Genomic DNA, 14,894 nt, shown 5'->3' with positions numbered 1-14,894 from the left:
ATTAGAACTGCTCCTTAGGGTTTCCAAGGCTGTAAATCTTCATGGAAGCAAACTGCCACATCTTTCTCCTGTGGAGCAGCTGATGGGTTCAAACCGCTGATCTTTCAGTTAGCAATCGAGTGCTTAACCACTGCACCACCAGTGCTCCTTCACCTGGCACATAGTAGAAGCCAATCAATCATTGTTTTCAATGTTACAGATAAGAAACCCAAGGACTCTTATTTTTCCTACTCTAACCCTGCAAGAAGAGCCCTGGTAGCGCAGTGGTTAAGAGCTCAGCTGCTAACCTAAAGGTTGGCAGTTCGAATCCACCAGCTGCTCCTTGGAAACCCTATGGGGCAGTTCTACCCTGTCCTATAGGGTCACTATGAGTCAGAACTGGCTTTTGGTTTTAATCCTGCAAGAAATCTTAACAGGTGGAAGGTAAAGTCATAACAATCAATTTGTTATTCCATTTTATAATCTTTCTCCAAGTGATGCTTATTCTTAACTGATTCCTAACTTATCAATCATGCTTTTACAGGAGTTGGTACATTTTATTTTTCGATTTCTCTCTTTTTTTCTTTTTTCCTTCCTTCCTTTCCTCCCTCTGTCCTTTCTTTCCTTCCTTTCTTTTTTTAACATTTATGCAGGCATGCCCTGAAGAAGTAATACCAACAGACAGTGCCACCTTCGCCCTCCTCCACCCTTCCACTGCCTGCCCTTCATTAAATTACTGTAACTTTGCCTGACACTCGATCTGCATTTTCATTATTTTCCCACTGTCACTTAACACACCTATAGCCTTCTTTGCACTTTCTCTGTGAAAATACAGAATTCATTAACTTACCTTGGGAGTTTTACTTTAGGCATCTTATGCTGAAGGAAACAGAAATACAGAAATAAACTTTTCAAGCCTCTAGGGAAATGTCCTTATTTGTAGGCTGTCTTATATAAATGTGCATAGGAACTTAACCTATTGCCCTTGAGTCGATTCCGACTCATAGCGACCCTATAGGATGGATTAGAACTGCCCCATAGGGTTTCTAAGGAGCGGCTGGTGGATTTGAACTGCCGCCCTTTTGGTTAGCAGCCGAGCTCTTAACCACCGTGCCACCAGGGTTCCCATAGGAACTAGGAAGCCCTAATTTCAAGTGTATAAAGTAAACAAAGTGAACAAGTTAATGCAACCTGGTAGGACAGTATTCAGATCTCTTCCCTGACCCTAAGCCCTTAGTCCTAGCACCTTGCAGATATTTACTCTCTGCTCCTCTTCCTAGCAGGGCCAGGACTGGGGACCAAGTGCTGACTCAGCACTTGCAGGACTCTCACAGTGATACCTCTTTAAATTTTGCCCCTTAGGTGCTTCCCTTGCATCACCCTAGTCCTGGCCCTGAATATTAACTCCTGTTCCCACAAAATAATTGACAAACAAAAATAAAGTATTTGAAACAACAGAGTTCACCCTTGAGAGGGTTTTTGAAAGCTTAAGTACAGGGTTTCATTCTTCCATCTGAACTCCTTTGACAACCTGGGGTATCCAATTGCCCTATTTTCTGGCCCCATGGTAGAATGTTCAGAGGGCTTCCAGCCAGTGAAGAAAATGTCAAGATGTCATCAGAAGTCTTAGACTAAAGTTCTAAGTCAGAGATTAGGAAAAAAAGAAACTTCTGACCAGGTTAGTCATTCAGACTCATATGATTCAAAGCTCACCATTGAAAACCAGCGAGGGGTTTTGGATACAAATTGGGTTGAGAGATGTGGTCATCATGAGGGACATTGACCAGATATTTTCATTTCTTCCTCGCCTCTCCCTTCTTCCAATCTAGATACATGGTACAATTGCACTTCCAACCTCCTTGTGGTTGGGAGTCACTATTAACAAGTTCTGGGCATTTAATTGCCAATACAAGATGTCCTGTGATCACTTTTCCCTCTGGCCAAGTGACTGACAAAATTCAAGATGGTGGCTGCTCTGTCAGCCTGAGGGCTACCAGAATGCCCCTAGAGGCCCGCAATGAACATAATGGCGAATAAACCTATATTATTTTATCCACTCCAATTCAAATGTTCCTAGCCTATCCTAATTGTTACAAGAGGTAAGCAGCCTCCAAGAAAGATGGCTGAGAAGACTCTCACTGTGCCATCCTCAGTGGAGATAGAAGCTTTTGAGCCCTTATTGAATGATTACAGAGTGCCAGGCACAGTTGAATGTAATTACATGTGTTAACTCTCCTAATCCTTGCAACCACCTTACAAGGTGTGTGCTATTAGGATTCTTACTTGACACATAGAGGGAGAGGGACAGAAAGGTTGAATGAATTCCTGAAGGTAACATAGCTAATAGGTAGCAGAGCTAGGATTTGAATCATGTCATCCTGGTTCTAGATTATGTTCTCTTAACCAATTATAAGCTATAGCTGATACATCATCCTCCTCATATTTAATTTTAAGAGTTATTCAGACTTTGGCATCATTCAGTGCCATTGGTTTCCAGAAAACTGCATTTTTGGGTTTCACATAGACATAGCGGCTCCTTTCCTAGAATTTCTTTTCCTTCTCTTGTCTGAGAGGAATGACTTACAAGCTCTCCTTACATGAGCAACCTCTGGGCCTCACTGTTAACCATCCATTCCTACTTAACATCCTATCCGGGGCCAACTCCATTAGCTACAATAAGGACCAACAATTAGATTCCTGCCGTATTGTATCAGAGCAATAACACTTGATCTCTGCCCTTCCTACTCCAACAGATTTAGAGATCTAATGACAAACTGCACCTGCCTCTCAGGTGCAAGCAAACAAACTCCACTTCTCTGGCCAGTAGCCAGCAAAAAATGGACGCCATCTTAGCAGGTTCAATGTCCCAGCAGGTCATACATATCAAGGAAAGAAATAATTGATGTTCTCCCACGTTCCCTTTGGCTAATGATGTGTTTGATGTTCTCCCATACTCTTTACCAACATTGAATCCTAATGGATTCGGCAAAACAGCCAAATACACCCATGAGACAGAATGTCTTATTGAAGCAAATCTATTTACCCAAAAAGACTTACTTGTGTTGCTTTGTGGGAATACTTCAGCTGTTGACAATTATCACTGATGGGGGCTCCAGAACCCCATGGATGCTGAAGAGAAAATGGCTTGTTTCTCACCTGCTGTCCTAACTGTTGTGACTTGTCATTTTGTGCAGGGTCCTGTGGATCTACTCTGAGACTGGTACGTGGGTGTATCCTGTGTTTGCCAAACTCAGCCCAGTGGGTCTAGCAGTCTTCTTCTCTCTCAGCTACATCCTCACTGCCAGCATCTACCTACTTGGCGAGAAGCTCAACCACTTGAAATGGGGTCAGTTATTTCTCTTTTGTCTACAGCATTACTTCTTTCTTACCCACTTTCTACTCCTTCTGGAAACTGAAGGAAAAATTAGTGCAAAGTAGAAGGCAGTAATGTTTGATGCCTTTGTTCAAAGGACTCTAAGAGGTCATGTCAAACAGGTAAAGGAGAAACCCAGGGGAAGATTTGCACTTTCTCAAAGGATCCCATCAAATTAACCTCCTTTCTCCCCCACCCCCACCCCCCAGAAAAAAAAAAAAACAAAAAAACACCTCATATAACCTTAAGGCTAAAAACAATCTTGTTTGGAGACCTCAGGACCCAGAGACCAAGGTACCACTATTCCAGCATGAGAGAATGGGCTCAGGGTCTCTCCTTAAGTGAGGGCTTGAGAGGCACCAGCTGTTCAGATGTCAAGCTTTCCTCTTTGCAGGAGGAAGGACCCTCTCAGCTCAGCTGTTCAGCCACAGAGGTTCATTCCCAGATGAGTTCCAACCTCCCCTAGTGGGTTGCTTCTCAACCTTCAGCAAAGCAATGACCAGTTCAAGTCATATGTTATACTTGAGATTGGAACTCCAATTTCAACAGGAGCTTGGGCAATGTGAATATGTCAGTAAGCAAAGGTTTCCAATTACAGGTGGGTAGAACCATGCTGGAGCCCTGTTGGTGCAGTGGTTAAGAGCTTGGCTGCTAAGCAAAAGGTTGGCAGTTCGAATCCACCAGCCACCCCTATGCGGCAGTTCTACTCTGTTCCTGAGTCAGAATCGAGTCCATGGCAATGAGTTTGTTTGGGTTTTTTAGAACCATGCTACTTCTTCATAAGGAAAAAAAAATCTTATTGATTTTAAAATGGGAGATTTTATCCCAACCCCCCACCTCAGAATTTTTTGTGGGAAAAGTAACTACTAAAAAGTCAGATTGCAAAATATCCATAATTCTTCCTTGCCCAAGAGGAAGTGCAGGAACTCTACCATGACTGTGTGTAACGAAAGGCAAGGAGTCACACACCATCCCCCACATCACACGCCCACGTTCCATTCTGTTCTATCAAAATAGAAATGGTAGAAATGGCATCTTCCACCCAATCTATGAACTGGTGTGAAAACATAAGCCCTTGTATTAAAAAAAAAAAAATGACAGTTACAGAAGTTTCTGTACAGGAGTATATATTTCTGAGAGGAGACTGAGACCCTGGAGAAATAAGCATACAAATAGGATTTTTCACATGTTTTCTACCCTTGGAGAACGCACCTGGTTAAGAAAGTCTCGAAGGCAATATCCTTTTTGAAAGTAAACCCTTAAAATTGGAATACTAAAAATTGCTCCCAAATCAAGACCCCAAACCACAGCAAATTATCCAGAAAAATGCATTGACATTTCAGAGTTAGAATCTAATTCAAACTAATGTTGTTTCCTTGAAGTTCTGGGTAGAAAGAAGAAAGAAAAAGAAAAAACTCATTTGCAATTTGACAGATACAGTAAGTGCAGTGAAAAACTTGATTATTCATAGCTTAGAGAAGAATAACTTTTATAATTAATTGTATTGAGTTCAGTAATGGTTCATTTTTAAATTTTTACTCCACAGTGAATTTGAAACATCCATTGAGTTAAAAAAATAAAATTTTCACTGTATTTATTATTATTGAAATCACTATTTTCAACAAAAAGCTATTTTTAATAAGCCTCACGTTTAAGTACTCTTCGATTTTTCACTACAGTTAGGTCGCAGTGAGCGAATAGGCTGGCATCAACTCTTGGGCCTTCGCTTACATCATACATGTGTGAATGTTCAGGAGTGACAGAGACAATTGTGTGTCTCCTCTCTCTAGATTAATGCCTTAAGTATAGAATGCATATAAAGTTCTATAGCATCAGAATAGGGTCATAAATGTGTTAAATATTGAACAGATCTTAATTAGTGACAAATGATTGAATAAGAATTTAAAGAAAAGTTAGATCCCTTAAGATTGCAATGGAATCCCTGGGTGGTGCAAATGGTTAGTGCACTTGGCCACTGACTGAAAGGTTGGAGGTTCTAGTCTACCCAGAGGCTCCTTGCAAGAAAGGCCTGGCGATCTTCTTCCAAAAAACTCCTATGGAGTCCAGTTCTACTCTGACACACATGGGTTGGCCATGAGTCTGAATCAACTTGATGGCAACTGTTGTTTTTTAAAGCTTGCAACAGCGGTTAACATTTTTTAGTTGCCTAAAACTAGGCAGCGTGATCTATGTGAACACATTTTACCATGTCCCATTCTGCTTAAAACACTTTAGGGCTCCCCCTAATTTACAGGTTGAAGTCCAAGGCTGTGAAATGGCACCCAGGCCCTCTATGACTGTGTCCCTGCCATGGATCTGGCTCTCCCACTTCTAACTCTGTGTCCCGGCTGTACCTTCTTTTCCCTACCTGTTGATGTTGTTTCTCACCTCCATGGACTTCTTTCCCTCACATCCCCAGTCATTGCCTGGCTCACACCTGCTCATCCATGTCAACCTAAACAAGGCCCAGGAAGCTTTCACAGGTCCACACAGGTTGGATGAGGTGTCCCCCCTCAGTGCTCCACAGCTCCCAGTGGACCTCCCAAGCACCAGGCTCACCACTTCACCATTCCTACTTTATCGTTACTGCTTTAGGGATTTGGGTTTACACTAGACCCTGAGTTTCTTTTTTTTTTATATTTTATTGTACTTCAGGTGAAGGCTTACAGAACAAACAGTTTCTCATGAAACAGTAGTACACGTGTTGTTTTATGACATTGGTTAACAACCCCACAACATATTAACCCTCTAAATTCTCAACCTATTTTTTTTTTTGGTGAAAATACACACAGCCAAAGATACACCGTTTCAAAAATTTCTACATACACAGTTCAGTGACATTCACTACCCTCTTCCAATTGTGCTGTTATTCTCACTTAAGATGAAGGCTTACAGAACAAAATAGTTTCTCATTTAACAGTTACTACAAATGTTGCCCTATGACAATGGTTAACAATCTCACAACACATCAACAATATCCTTACTCAATCTTGGGTTCCCTATCACCAGCTTCCTTGTCCCCTTCTGCCTTCTGGCCCTTGTCACTGGACTCCTGTACCTCGTTAGTCTCATTTGGTTTTATGGGGCTGTCCACTCAGAGGCTGAACAGTGAACCTTGGAGGTGACTTCACCACTGAGCTAAAAGGGTGTCTGGGGGCCATACTCTCGAGGTTTCTCCAGTCTCCTTTAGGCCAGTAAATCTGGTCTTTTTTTTTTGTGAGTTAGAATTATGCTCTACATCCTTCTCCAGCTCTGTCCAGAACCCTCTGTTGTGATCCTGGTCAGAGCAGTCTGTGGTGGCAGCCGGGCACCATCTAGCTGTACTGGACTCAGTCCAGTGGAGGCCTTGGTAGCTGTGGACCATTAGTCCTTCGGACTAATCTTTTCCTTGTATCCTGTTCTCTTCATTCTCCCTTGCTCCCGAAGGGATGAGACCAGTGGAGTATCTTATATGGCCCCTCACAGGCTTTTAAGACCCGAGACACTACTCCCCAAGGTAGAATGTAGAGCATTGTCTTTATAAGCTGTGTCATGCCAATTGAGCTAGATGTTCCCTGAGACCATGGTCCCCAGAGCCCTCCGCCCAGCAACTCAGTCCCTCGACCGTGAGTTTCTTGAGGGTGAGGACTATGTCTCAGCCATCTTTGAACCCGCCATTTCTATTAGCTTACCTATTGGATCAATCAGTGAAGACAGAAAGGCTATCCAAGGGCTCTTTCTCCCTAGGCATTGGATGGGACTTTTTGCAAAGGTATTCTGGAGATAGTAGACGAGGAGTGACTCTGATGGTTGGACATTCGAGTATGGGACAGGGAATTTAGGGAGTATAGGAGGGTGATGCCATGGTATATTTCTTGGTGAGTTTTAAAGGACAGATGCACGTCTAAGGCAGGCAGTACAAAATGGGGAAGAGCATTAGAATAGGAATCAGGAAAGCTAAAGTGTGTCCCTCACCTGGCCACAAACTAACCATGTAGCCTATGGCAATACCCATCAACACCTGGCCTCAGTGTCCTCAGTAAGAGGATGACCTCTAAGTAGGGTGACCACACATCCCAGTTTTCCCAGGACAGTACTATTTTATGCCGCCGTCCCAGCGTTCATATGGTTTAACATTGTCCAGGCTAGGACGCTGGTGGTTCAATGGTAGAATTCTCACCTTTCATGTGGGAAAATCGGCTTCCATTCCCAGCCAATGCACTTCATGCACAGCTGCCATCCCTCAGTGGAGACTTGCGTGTTGCTATGATGCTGAACATGTTTCAGCAGAGCTTCCAGACTAAGACCGACTAGGAAGAAAGGCCTAGTGATCTACTTCCAAAAATCAGCCAGTGAAAACCCTATGGATCACAACAGTCCGATCTGCAACTGATCATAGGGATGGCACGGGACCAGGTAGCATTTTGTTTTGTGGTGCGTGGTGCTGCCATGTGTCGGACTGACTCAACAGCAGCTAACAACAGGCTTGAACAATAAATTACCTGGTTCGCGTACTTGTAAGTCTATCTCTAGATCTTATGTTCTGGATCTATGGAAACTTGTAGGTAGCCACCTAGTCTGTCCAAATCCAGGGCTAACCCTAACCCTCCTTTCACAACCCCCTTGGATGAGAGAAGAAATTCTAAAGAGAGCTCAGTGACCCAGTCAAGGGTAGTGGTTAAGAGAAATGCTCTGGTACCAGACTGCCTGGGTTCAAATCTTGGTGCTTCCGCTTGTAGACCTGTGATACTGGGCAAGTCACTTAAGGCCTCTCTGCTCTCATGTTTTCTTGGGTACAGTGGAGATAACACTAATACTTCCTGCTAGGGTCATGGAGGATATTAAATGACTTGCTGATTGTCAAGTACCTAGAACAGAGCCTGGCATACAGAAAGCACTTGGTAAGAGTTAGTTGCTATTGTTGTTAATCTCATTCTCCCCTAGCAAAAACCAGTAACGTTCTTTTCTGTGTATATATTTCTCTCCTTCCCTCCCATTTTCTGCATAAATTACTAGCTTTCCCAGATAAAGGTGCTTAAAAGTCAGAGCCCCGAACTGAAGGCAAATTGATGGAGATGGAGCATTTCCTGAAAAACTTAGAGAGTAAAATAGGAGGTCAAGCTAATCAGAGACTGGAATAAGGGAAGTTTCTGCTTCTGAAATCCTGACACCATGTGGCATGGTTGGGAGTCACTAGCCCAGCCCCGAGTGGTCCACCCTATCAGGTGAAACACTCTGTAAAGATCTATTAAATATGCCAAGTATCTCTCCAGCAGTAGTTCTCAACCTTGGTGGATCATTAGAGAATGAATGTTGTTGTTGTTGTTGGGTGCTGTCAAGTCGACCCGACTCATAGTAACCCCGTATGTCAGAGTAGAACTGCCCCATAGGGTTTTCTTGGCTCTAATCTTTGCAGAAGCAGATAACCAGGTCTTTCTCCAGCTGAGCCGCTAGGTAGGTTCAAACCACCGGTCTTTCGGTTAGCAGCCGAGTGCTTAACCATTGTGTCACCAGGGCTCCATAGAATGAATAGGGGAGTTTTAAAATACTAATACCCGGGCTTCACCCCAGAGCAATTATATTGGTATCTCTGGAGATAAAGCCTTGGTGTTGGTATTTTAATTTGCAGTTAGAATCAAGAACCACTGTTACAGAGAAGTGCTTCTCAAACTTTCATGTGCTTCTGAGTCACCTGGGGATCTTGTTAAAATGCAGATTCCAATTCAGTAGCTCTGGGGTGCTGCCTGAGATTCTACCCTTCTAACAAGTACCTGGATGATATTGATGCTGCTGATCTGAGGAAAAGGCTCTATTAAGCCTCAGGACCCTGGACTCATCCTAATATTGATAACTGTATCTATAAGCATCTTGTCCAGTGCGATGTTGTCCAAAGTCAACTGTTGGACTGAGCAGGGTGTTGGTGATGGCTATAGTCACTGAAAGTCTACTTGCTTTCTGTCTCCTCATCTGTGATTGTCAGTGGGTGAAAAGGAGGAGAACAAGAAGAAAATGAAAAGAGAGGATAACAGGAATTAAATGTAACCTTGGAGAATATGTGATGAGTCCCTGTGCAAAGCACGTAGATGGAAGGAAGTGCTTTGGGCACCAGGGGACATGCAGTCATGGTCCTTAGGTAGGTCCTGCTGACCCTCGTGGAGATGCTGTGCCTCAAGAAGCTCGTAAGAGATTCCAGAAGTCTCCACTGCCTGACTTTTCACTGTCTCACTCTTTGCCTTGTGCTAGCTTTTGTGTGCCATGCCTTCTTTTCACCTGCTGGGACCATTATTGGGACCAGCCACTCACCCAGAAAGATTCCATTTCTACCTTTTTGGGAGGAGTTACTTGGAACCTTGACTCCAAACAATGAATAGAAGCAGACAGGAGGATGCAGTCTGGCAAATCGTTGCAAGCTTGTCTACCGTGTCTGAACATCCAGGCCCTAAACCAATTCTTTTCTACCTTGATAGGGAGAAAGGTGCTGTAAGGGTACCCCATCATAAGCCCCCTTCTCTGCCACTGATGTGCATAATTTTCTTTTCTTTTTTTCTTTCTTAATGATAGGACACTCAGATGCTGACTCCGGAACACAAGTCCCTCAGGAAGAGAATCCCACCCACAAGAGCTATCAGGCACAGAAAGGGGCTAAATGCCACCAGGCTAAATGGCAGGGTCTCTGATGTAGGAGTGTGGCTGCGGAACCATCATCTTATCCATGGCCCATGACCCCTTCTTCCTACATATTACTGAGGGCCACGTGCCAGAGTCAGGTTATTATTTGGCAGGGCCCTTGATTGTAGGTCCTTTTCTGTCTAAGGACTAGTTTATAAATTAAACATTTCAGTCTGACCAAGTGACCTGGGGATGGTCCCTGGACAGAATGACATTGGGACCTCTCTTTAACACTGATTTAGGTAGACCAGATTTTTTTTTTTAAGGAAATTTTATTGGTGAAAGCACTTTAGAGGCCATCTAGTCCACCCTCTTGGTTTTATCCAGGAAAGAATTTATTATAAGGTGTATCTCTCTAGAATTCTATCCCTGATGATTTAATAACAAAAGAATCATATCATGAGGTGACTCCATGTGTGCTTCTAAAGCATGGTTCCACAAGGGCAGCATTTAGTCAATAACCAAAATCGATCTCCTTCGTGCCTTAATGTATTAGCTTCCCAGGAGCACCATAACAAAGGATCCCAAACGAGGTGGCTTAAAACAATAGAAGTGTACTGTCTGACAGTTCTGGAGGTTAGATCTGAATTCAGGGTGTCATTGGCAGGGCCGTGTTCTCCCCCAATGTCTCTAGGGGAAGATCTTTGCTTGTCTCCCCCAGCTTCTGGTGGCACCAGGTGTTCCTCGGCTTGTAGATGGATCTTCACATGCCGTCCTTCATCTGTCTGTCTCTCTGTGTCTTTTCTCCTCTTCTATAAGGACACCACTAATGTTGGACTAGGGCCAACCCTAGTCCAGTATGACTTCATGCTAACTGATAGCATCTTCAAAGACCTTATTTCCACACAAGGTCACATTCACAGGTAGCAGGGGTTAGAACTTCAACATATCTTTTGGGGGGACACAGTCCAATCCGTAACGCTTGCCTTGAGTTCATCCCTTCTAAACTCAGAGTCCACTCTGGATTACTGCTCCTTCCTCTCCTTCAGCCTCTTTCTTCGCAGGGGTTTCTGCAGTCCACCCTCAGCTCCATCTCCTTCCTACTCTTTCTTCGCTGTATCCTAGTCCGCACTGATGCTCAAACTTCATTCCTCTCACAGCTCAAATACCCCCACCCACCTGCCTTCTCAACCCTTTCCCAGTTAACCCACTGAAACTAGACAGATGTTCTTCACATACTCATTTCAAAGTGTACCAGTAACTTTTGTGGTTGAAGCAACATAGTTGTAAATTTTTGTGAATAGTATGCTTTTACCTATCCTGCATCCTACTGGAATAATAAAGTCTATAATTACATATGGTATCCATAGTGATGTTGATTAAAAGAATGGTTTCTTTGCTACACCAGTAGAAAACGTTTGAGTTTTGCATGAGACAAATATTAAACGTTTGACTTAAAATGTCTCTGCCCCTCAGTACTGACAGAAGATAAAGAGAGGACTAAAATAAGTTAGAAGTGGACCTAACTCCCTAACAGCCAATTAAGAGGCTTTCCCCTGGAAAGAAATCCCCTCAGTCAACAAAAGAGCTATTAAAAACAAGATTATTTCCCAATCAGAGTTTGAAATCCATTTTATGCATTTGGTTTGGGCAAGATATATGATCTATTACTAAGTCAGCACTTCCCTTATCTCCAGCCATGTATTTGACACTCTAGAAACATGGTCAGAGATAAATACTGGAGGCTCAAAGAAGCCAAGAAACCATGCAGCTCCTTGAGAATGCAAACCTAAGGGGAACTTCCTCTGCTAGAAGTGAAAAGAAAGACAATTTCTGAGGTATTAATACCATGTAAGGCTCTACTGAAGGAAATAATGTTGGAGCTTCACAGACGTGTTTGGGGAATGTACCTTCTCTGGCACCTTGGTGGGTATATGGGGATGTGTCAGTCAGGCTTCTCCAGAGAAACAGAACCAGTAGGAGATAGACAGATGATAGATAGAAAGAGAGAGAGAGATTGATTTTAACGATTTGGCTCATGAGATTATGGGAGTTAGCAAGTCCAAAATCCATAGGGCAGATGGTGAGCTGGAAACTCGGGCAGAATGTCTATGTTACAGTCTTCAGTAGAATTTCTTTTTCTCCAGGAAACCCCCAGTTTTGCTCTTAATGCCTTCAACTGATTGCATGATGTCCACCTACATTATCCAGGGTGATCTCCTTTACTTAAAATCAACTCATTGTAAATGTTAATCACATCTACAAAATACCTTCACAGCAGCGTCTAGACCAGTATTTGACCAAACAACTGGGCCCCATCGCCTAACCAAGTTGGCACATCAGATTAGCCATCACAGGGAGTTTCTTAGTGTTCCACCCAGCTACTTGGTTTTGGATGTGGGAGACTCTGATCCAGGGAAGGAGCCGCCGGCTCTCCTTCCCCAACAAAACTTCCCACCACCACCTGCACTCCTGGCTGCTTCTCTCTAAGCCTTCATGTTCTTCTGCATTTCTTAAACAGAGAAGGGAGTCTCAAATCCTTGGCACCTGGGGTAGAAGGATGATATTATGATTACAGTTAGACTCAAGGAGATGAAGGTTGGTAAATAACATGGGTAAGAAAATCTTAGGAACCCTCAGAGTGACTGCAAAGGGAGCAGATTTGAGAAGCTTGTCTTGACCAATCTCTTGAACATGAGGGAATTAACTTGTCATTTAGTTAAAAATGTAGATTCAAAGTATATACCGCAGAAAAGAGAAGATACTGTGCTTGTACTTACAGACCTACCATAGAAAAGACCTAACTGGGGAAGAGAGAATTCACATCAAAAATGAAGAGTTAGTGGAAGCACAAATGAATACAACATAGCTGGATAAATAGTAGTGCTTCACTGGAATGACTGAGGTAGTCTGGATAAGTGAGGAGTAGAAGAGGGGAAGTGACTACGTGAATGGCCATGAGGGCTGTGTCTTCATAGGATGGGCTGTCCTCGAAACTCATCACGAGGTGAGCTGTCCTAGAAAATCAGTGTAGTTGGGGGGCCACAAACAGGAACTAAGTCACCAGTCACTAGGACCTCTGAGAGGAGGATTTACAGCAAAATAGACTTAGCTAAATATCTTTAATGTTCACCATTAAGGATACAATTGATGGAGGAAGTGAATTTTGAGGAGTGAAGTGTGAAATTAGGAGCATGAGATTGCTGTGGTAATACCAGAATAGAATGATTAGGGCTCTACCTTCAGGGATGGATGAGAAGAGGATGAGGTGAGAAAAGTTTTCAGTGTAGGACTGCCAGCATTTGGCAACAGGCAGGAATAATGATGAGTTAATAAAGTTTTAGAAATTTCAATGCTTATGCAAAGATATATGATTATTAAATATGGAGTGTGATGGTTAAGATTGTGTATGGGGACATATGGGCAGATAATCAGGGAGCTGGAGACACTGAGCCCCTAAATTCTGTTGAATCACTCCAGCCAACAGAACCACTCCCATCTGAAGAGCTTACTTCATGTTTGTCTGTTACACCATCCTGCCCATGAAAACCATTAGCCCCTCCACTCCCATCTGAGGAGATTAGCCCTAGCCCAGCTGCTTCTAAAGAGCACTTGCCTGAATCATTGCCTGGGGCATCGCCTGAGGCTGCCGCTTTATGAGACAATGCTGAATGTTCTCAAAACAATTCCACACTACCGATTCTAGCTTCTAGACCTATAACTAGACTTAAGTCCCAGTGAGCCCCGAAAGGTGAAGTACAGAGTGTGACCCAGGAGGAGGTACACTATACTCCAAAAGAACTACTTGAGTTTTCTAATATGTACAAACAGAAACCTGGGGAATATGTGTGGGAATGGCTATTAAGGGTGTGGGATAATGGTGCAAGGAACATAGAGATGGATCAGTCTGAGTTTATTGATATGGGTCCACTAAGCACGGATTGTTCATTCAGTGTTTCAGCTTGGGAAGTTAGGAAAGGATCTAACAGTTTGTTTGGTTTGGTTGCTGAAGCATGGATTACGAGGTGGCCTACACTGAATCAGGTTGAATTCCAGACCTGCCTTGGTATACTATAGAAGAAGGTATGCATAGGCTTAGGGAAATTGGCATGCTAGAGTGGATTTATCAGGTTAGACCCACAGACCCACACATGGAGTGTCCAGAGGAGACACCTTTTACCTCAACTGTGAGGAACAAATTTGTGAAGGGAGCTCCAGCATCCCTGAAGACTGCTGTGATTGCTATTTTATGTAAATCGGATTTGACAGTGGGAACTGCCCTAACTGAATTAAGACACCTAACTACAATGGGGCTGATTGGACCCCGTGGTAGTAGGGGCCAAGTGGCTGCACTCAATCGACAAAGACAAGATGGGCGTGATTACAGTAACGGACAGTGGAGTCAAGGCAGTAATCAAAACAGTCTGACTCGTATAGATTTATGGCGTTGGCTACTTAGTCATGGTGTCCCTAGGAGTGAAATAGATGGGAAATCTACTTAATATTTACTTGATCTGTACAAATGGATGAATTCTAGGTCAGGTGAACAGCAGTCTAACTCAAATCACCAGAACAGAGAGTCACGGTCCCTCAATCAACTCCCAGATTTGAGTGGGTTTAAAGACCCACAACCCCTTGAATGAAGGGGAGGCTGGGTCCCCTTGAGGAAGGACTCCAATACACTGATGAAAATTTTTACTGTTAATCTTTCTCTTAGCCTTCCCCAAAGGGATCTGCGGCCTTTTACGAGAGTGACTGTTCACTGGGGGAAAGGAAATGATCAGACTTTTCGGGGATTACTGGATACTGGCTCTGAGCTGACACTAATTCCAGGAGATCCAAAACGTCACTGTGGCCCACCAGTCAGAGTGGGGGCATATGGAGGTCAGGTTATTAATGGAGTCTTGGCTCATGTCCATCTCACAGTAGGTCCATTGGGTCCCCAAACCCATCC

The 14,894-nt window shown here is 43.4% G+C and overlaps 1 protein-coding gene across 2 annotated transcripts in view; it reads left to right on the top strand.

The window, feature by feature from the left end:
* The window catches only part of ADTRP (androgen dependent TFPI regulating protein), a 105,989-nt gene that overhangs the window by 85,911 nt on the left and 5,184 nt on the right, over nucleotides 1-14,894 (top strand). For both annotated transcript variants that reach the window (XM_023737443.1, XM_012557446.2), the window contains one exon: nucleotides 3,174-3,325. In XM_023737443.1, coding sequence (XP_023593211.1) covers nucleotides 3,174-3,325 — 152 coding nt within the window. The remainder of the gene's footprint in view (nucleotides 1-3,173; nucleotides 3,326-14,894) is intronic.

Source organism: Trichechus manatus, unplaced genomic scaffold, assembly GCF_000243295.1.
Source record: "Trichechus manatus latirostris isolate Lorelei unplaced genomic scaffold, TriManLat1.0 scaffold00103, whole genome shotgun sequence".
NCBI classification, from domain to species: Eukaryota; Metazoa; Chordata; class Mammalia; order Sirenia; family Trichechidae; genus Trichechus; species Trichechus manatus.
This window is presented reverse-complemented; position numbering and strand designations above follow the sequence as displayed.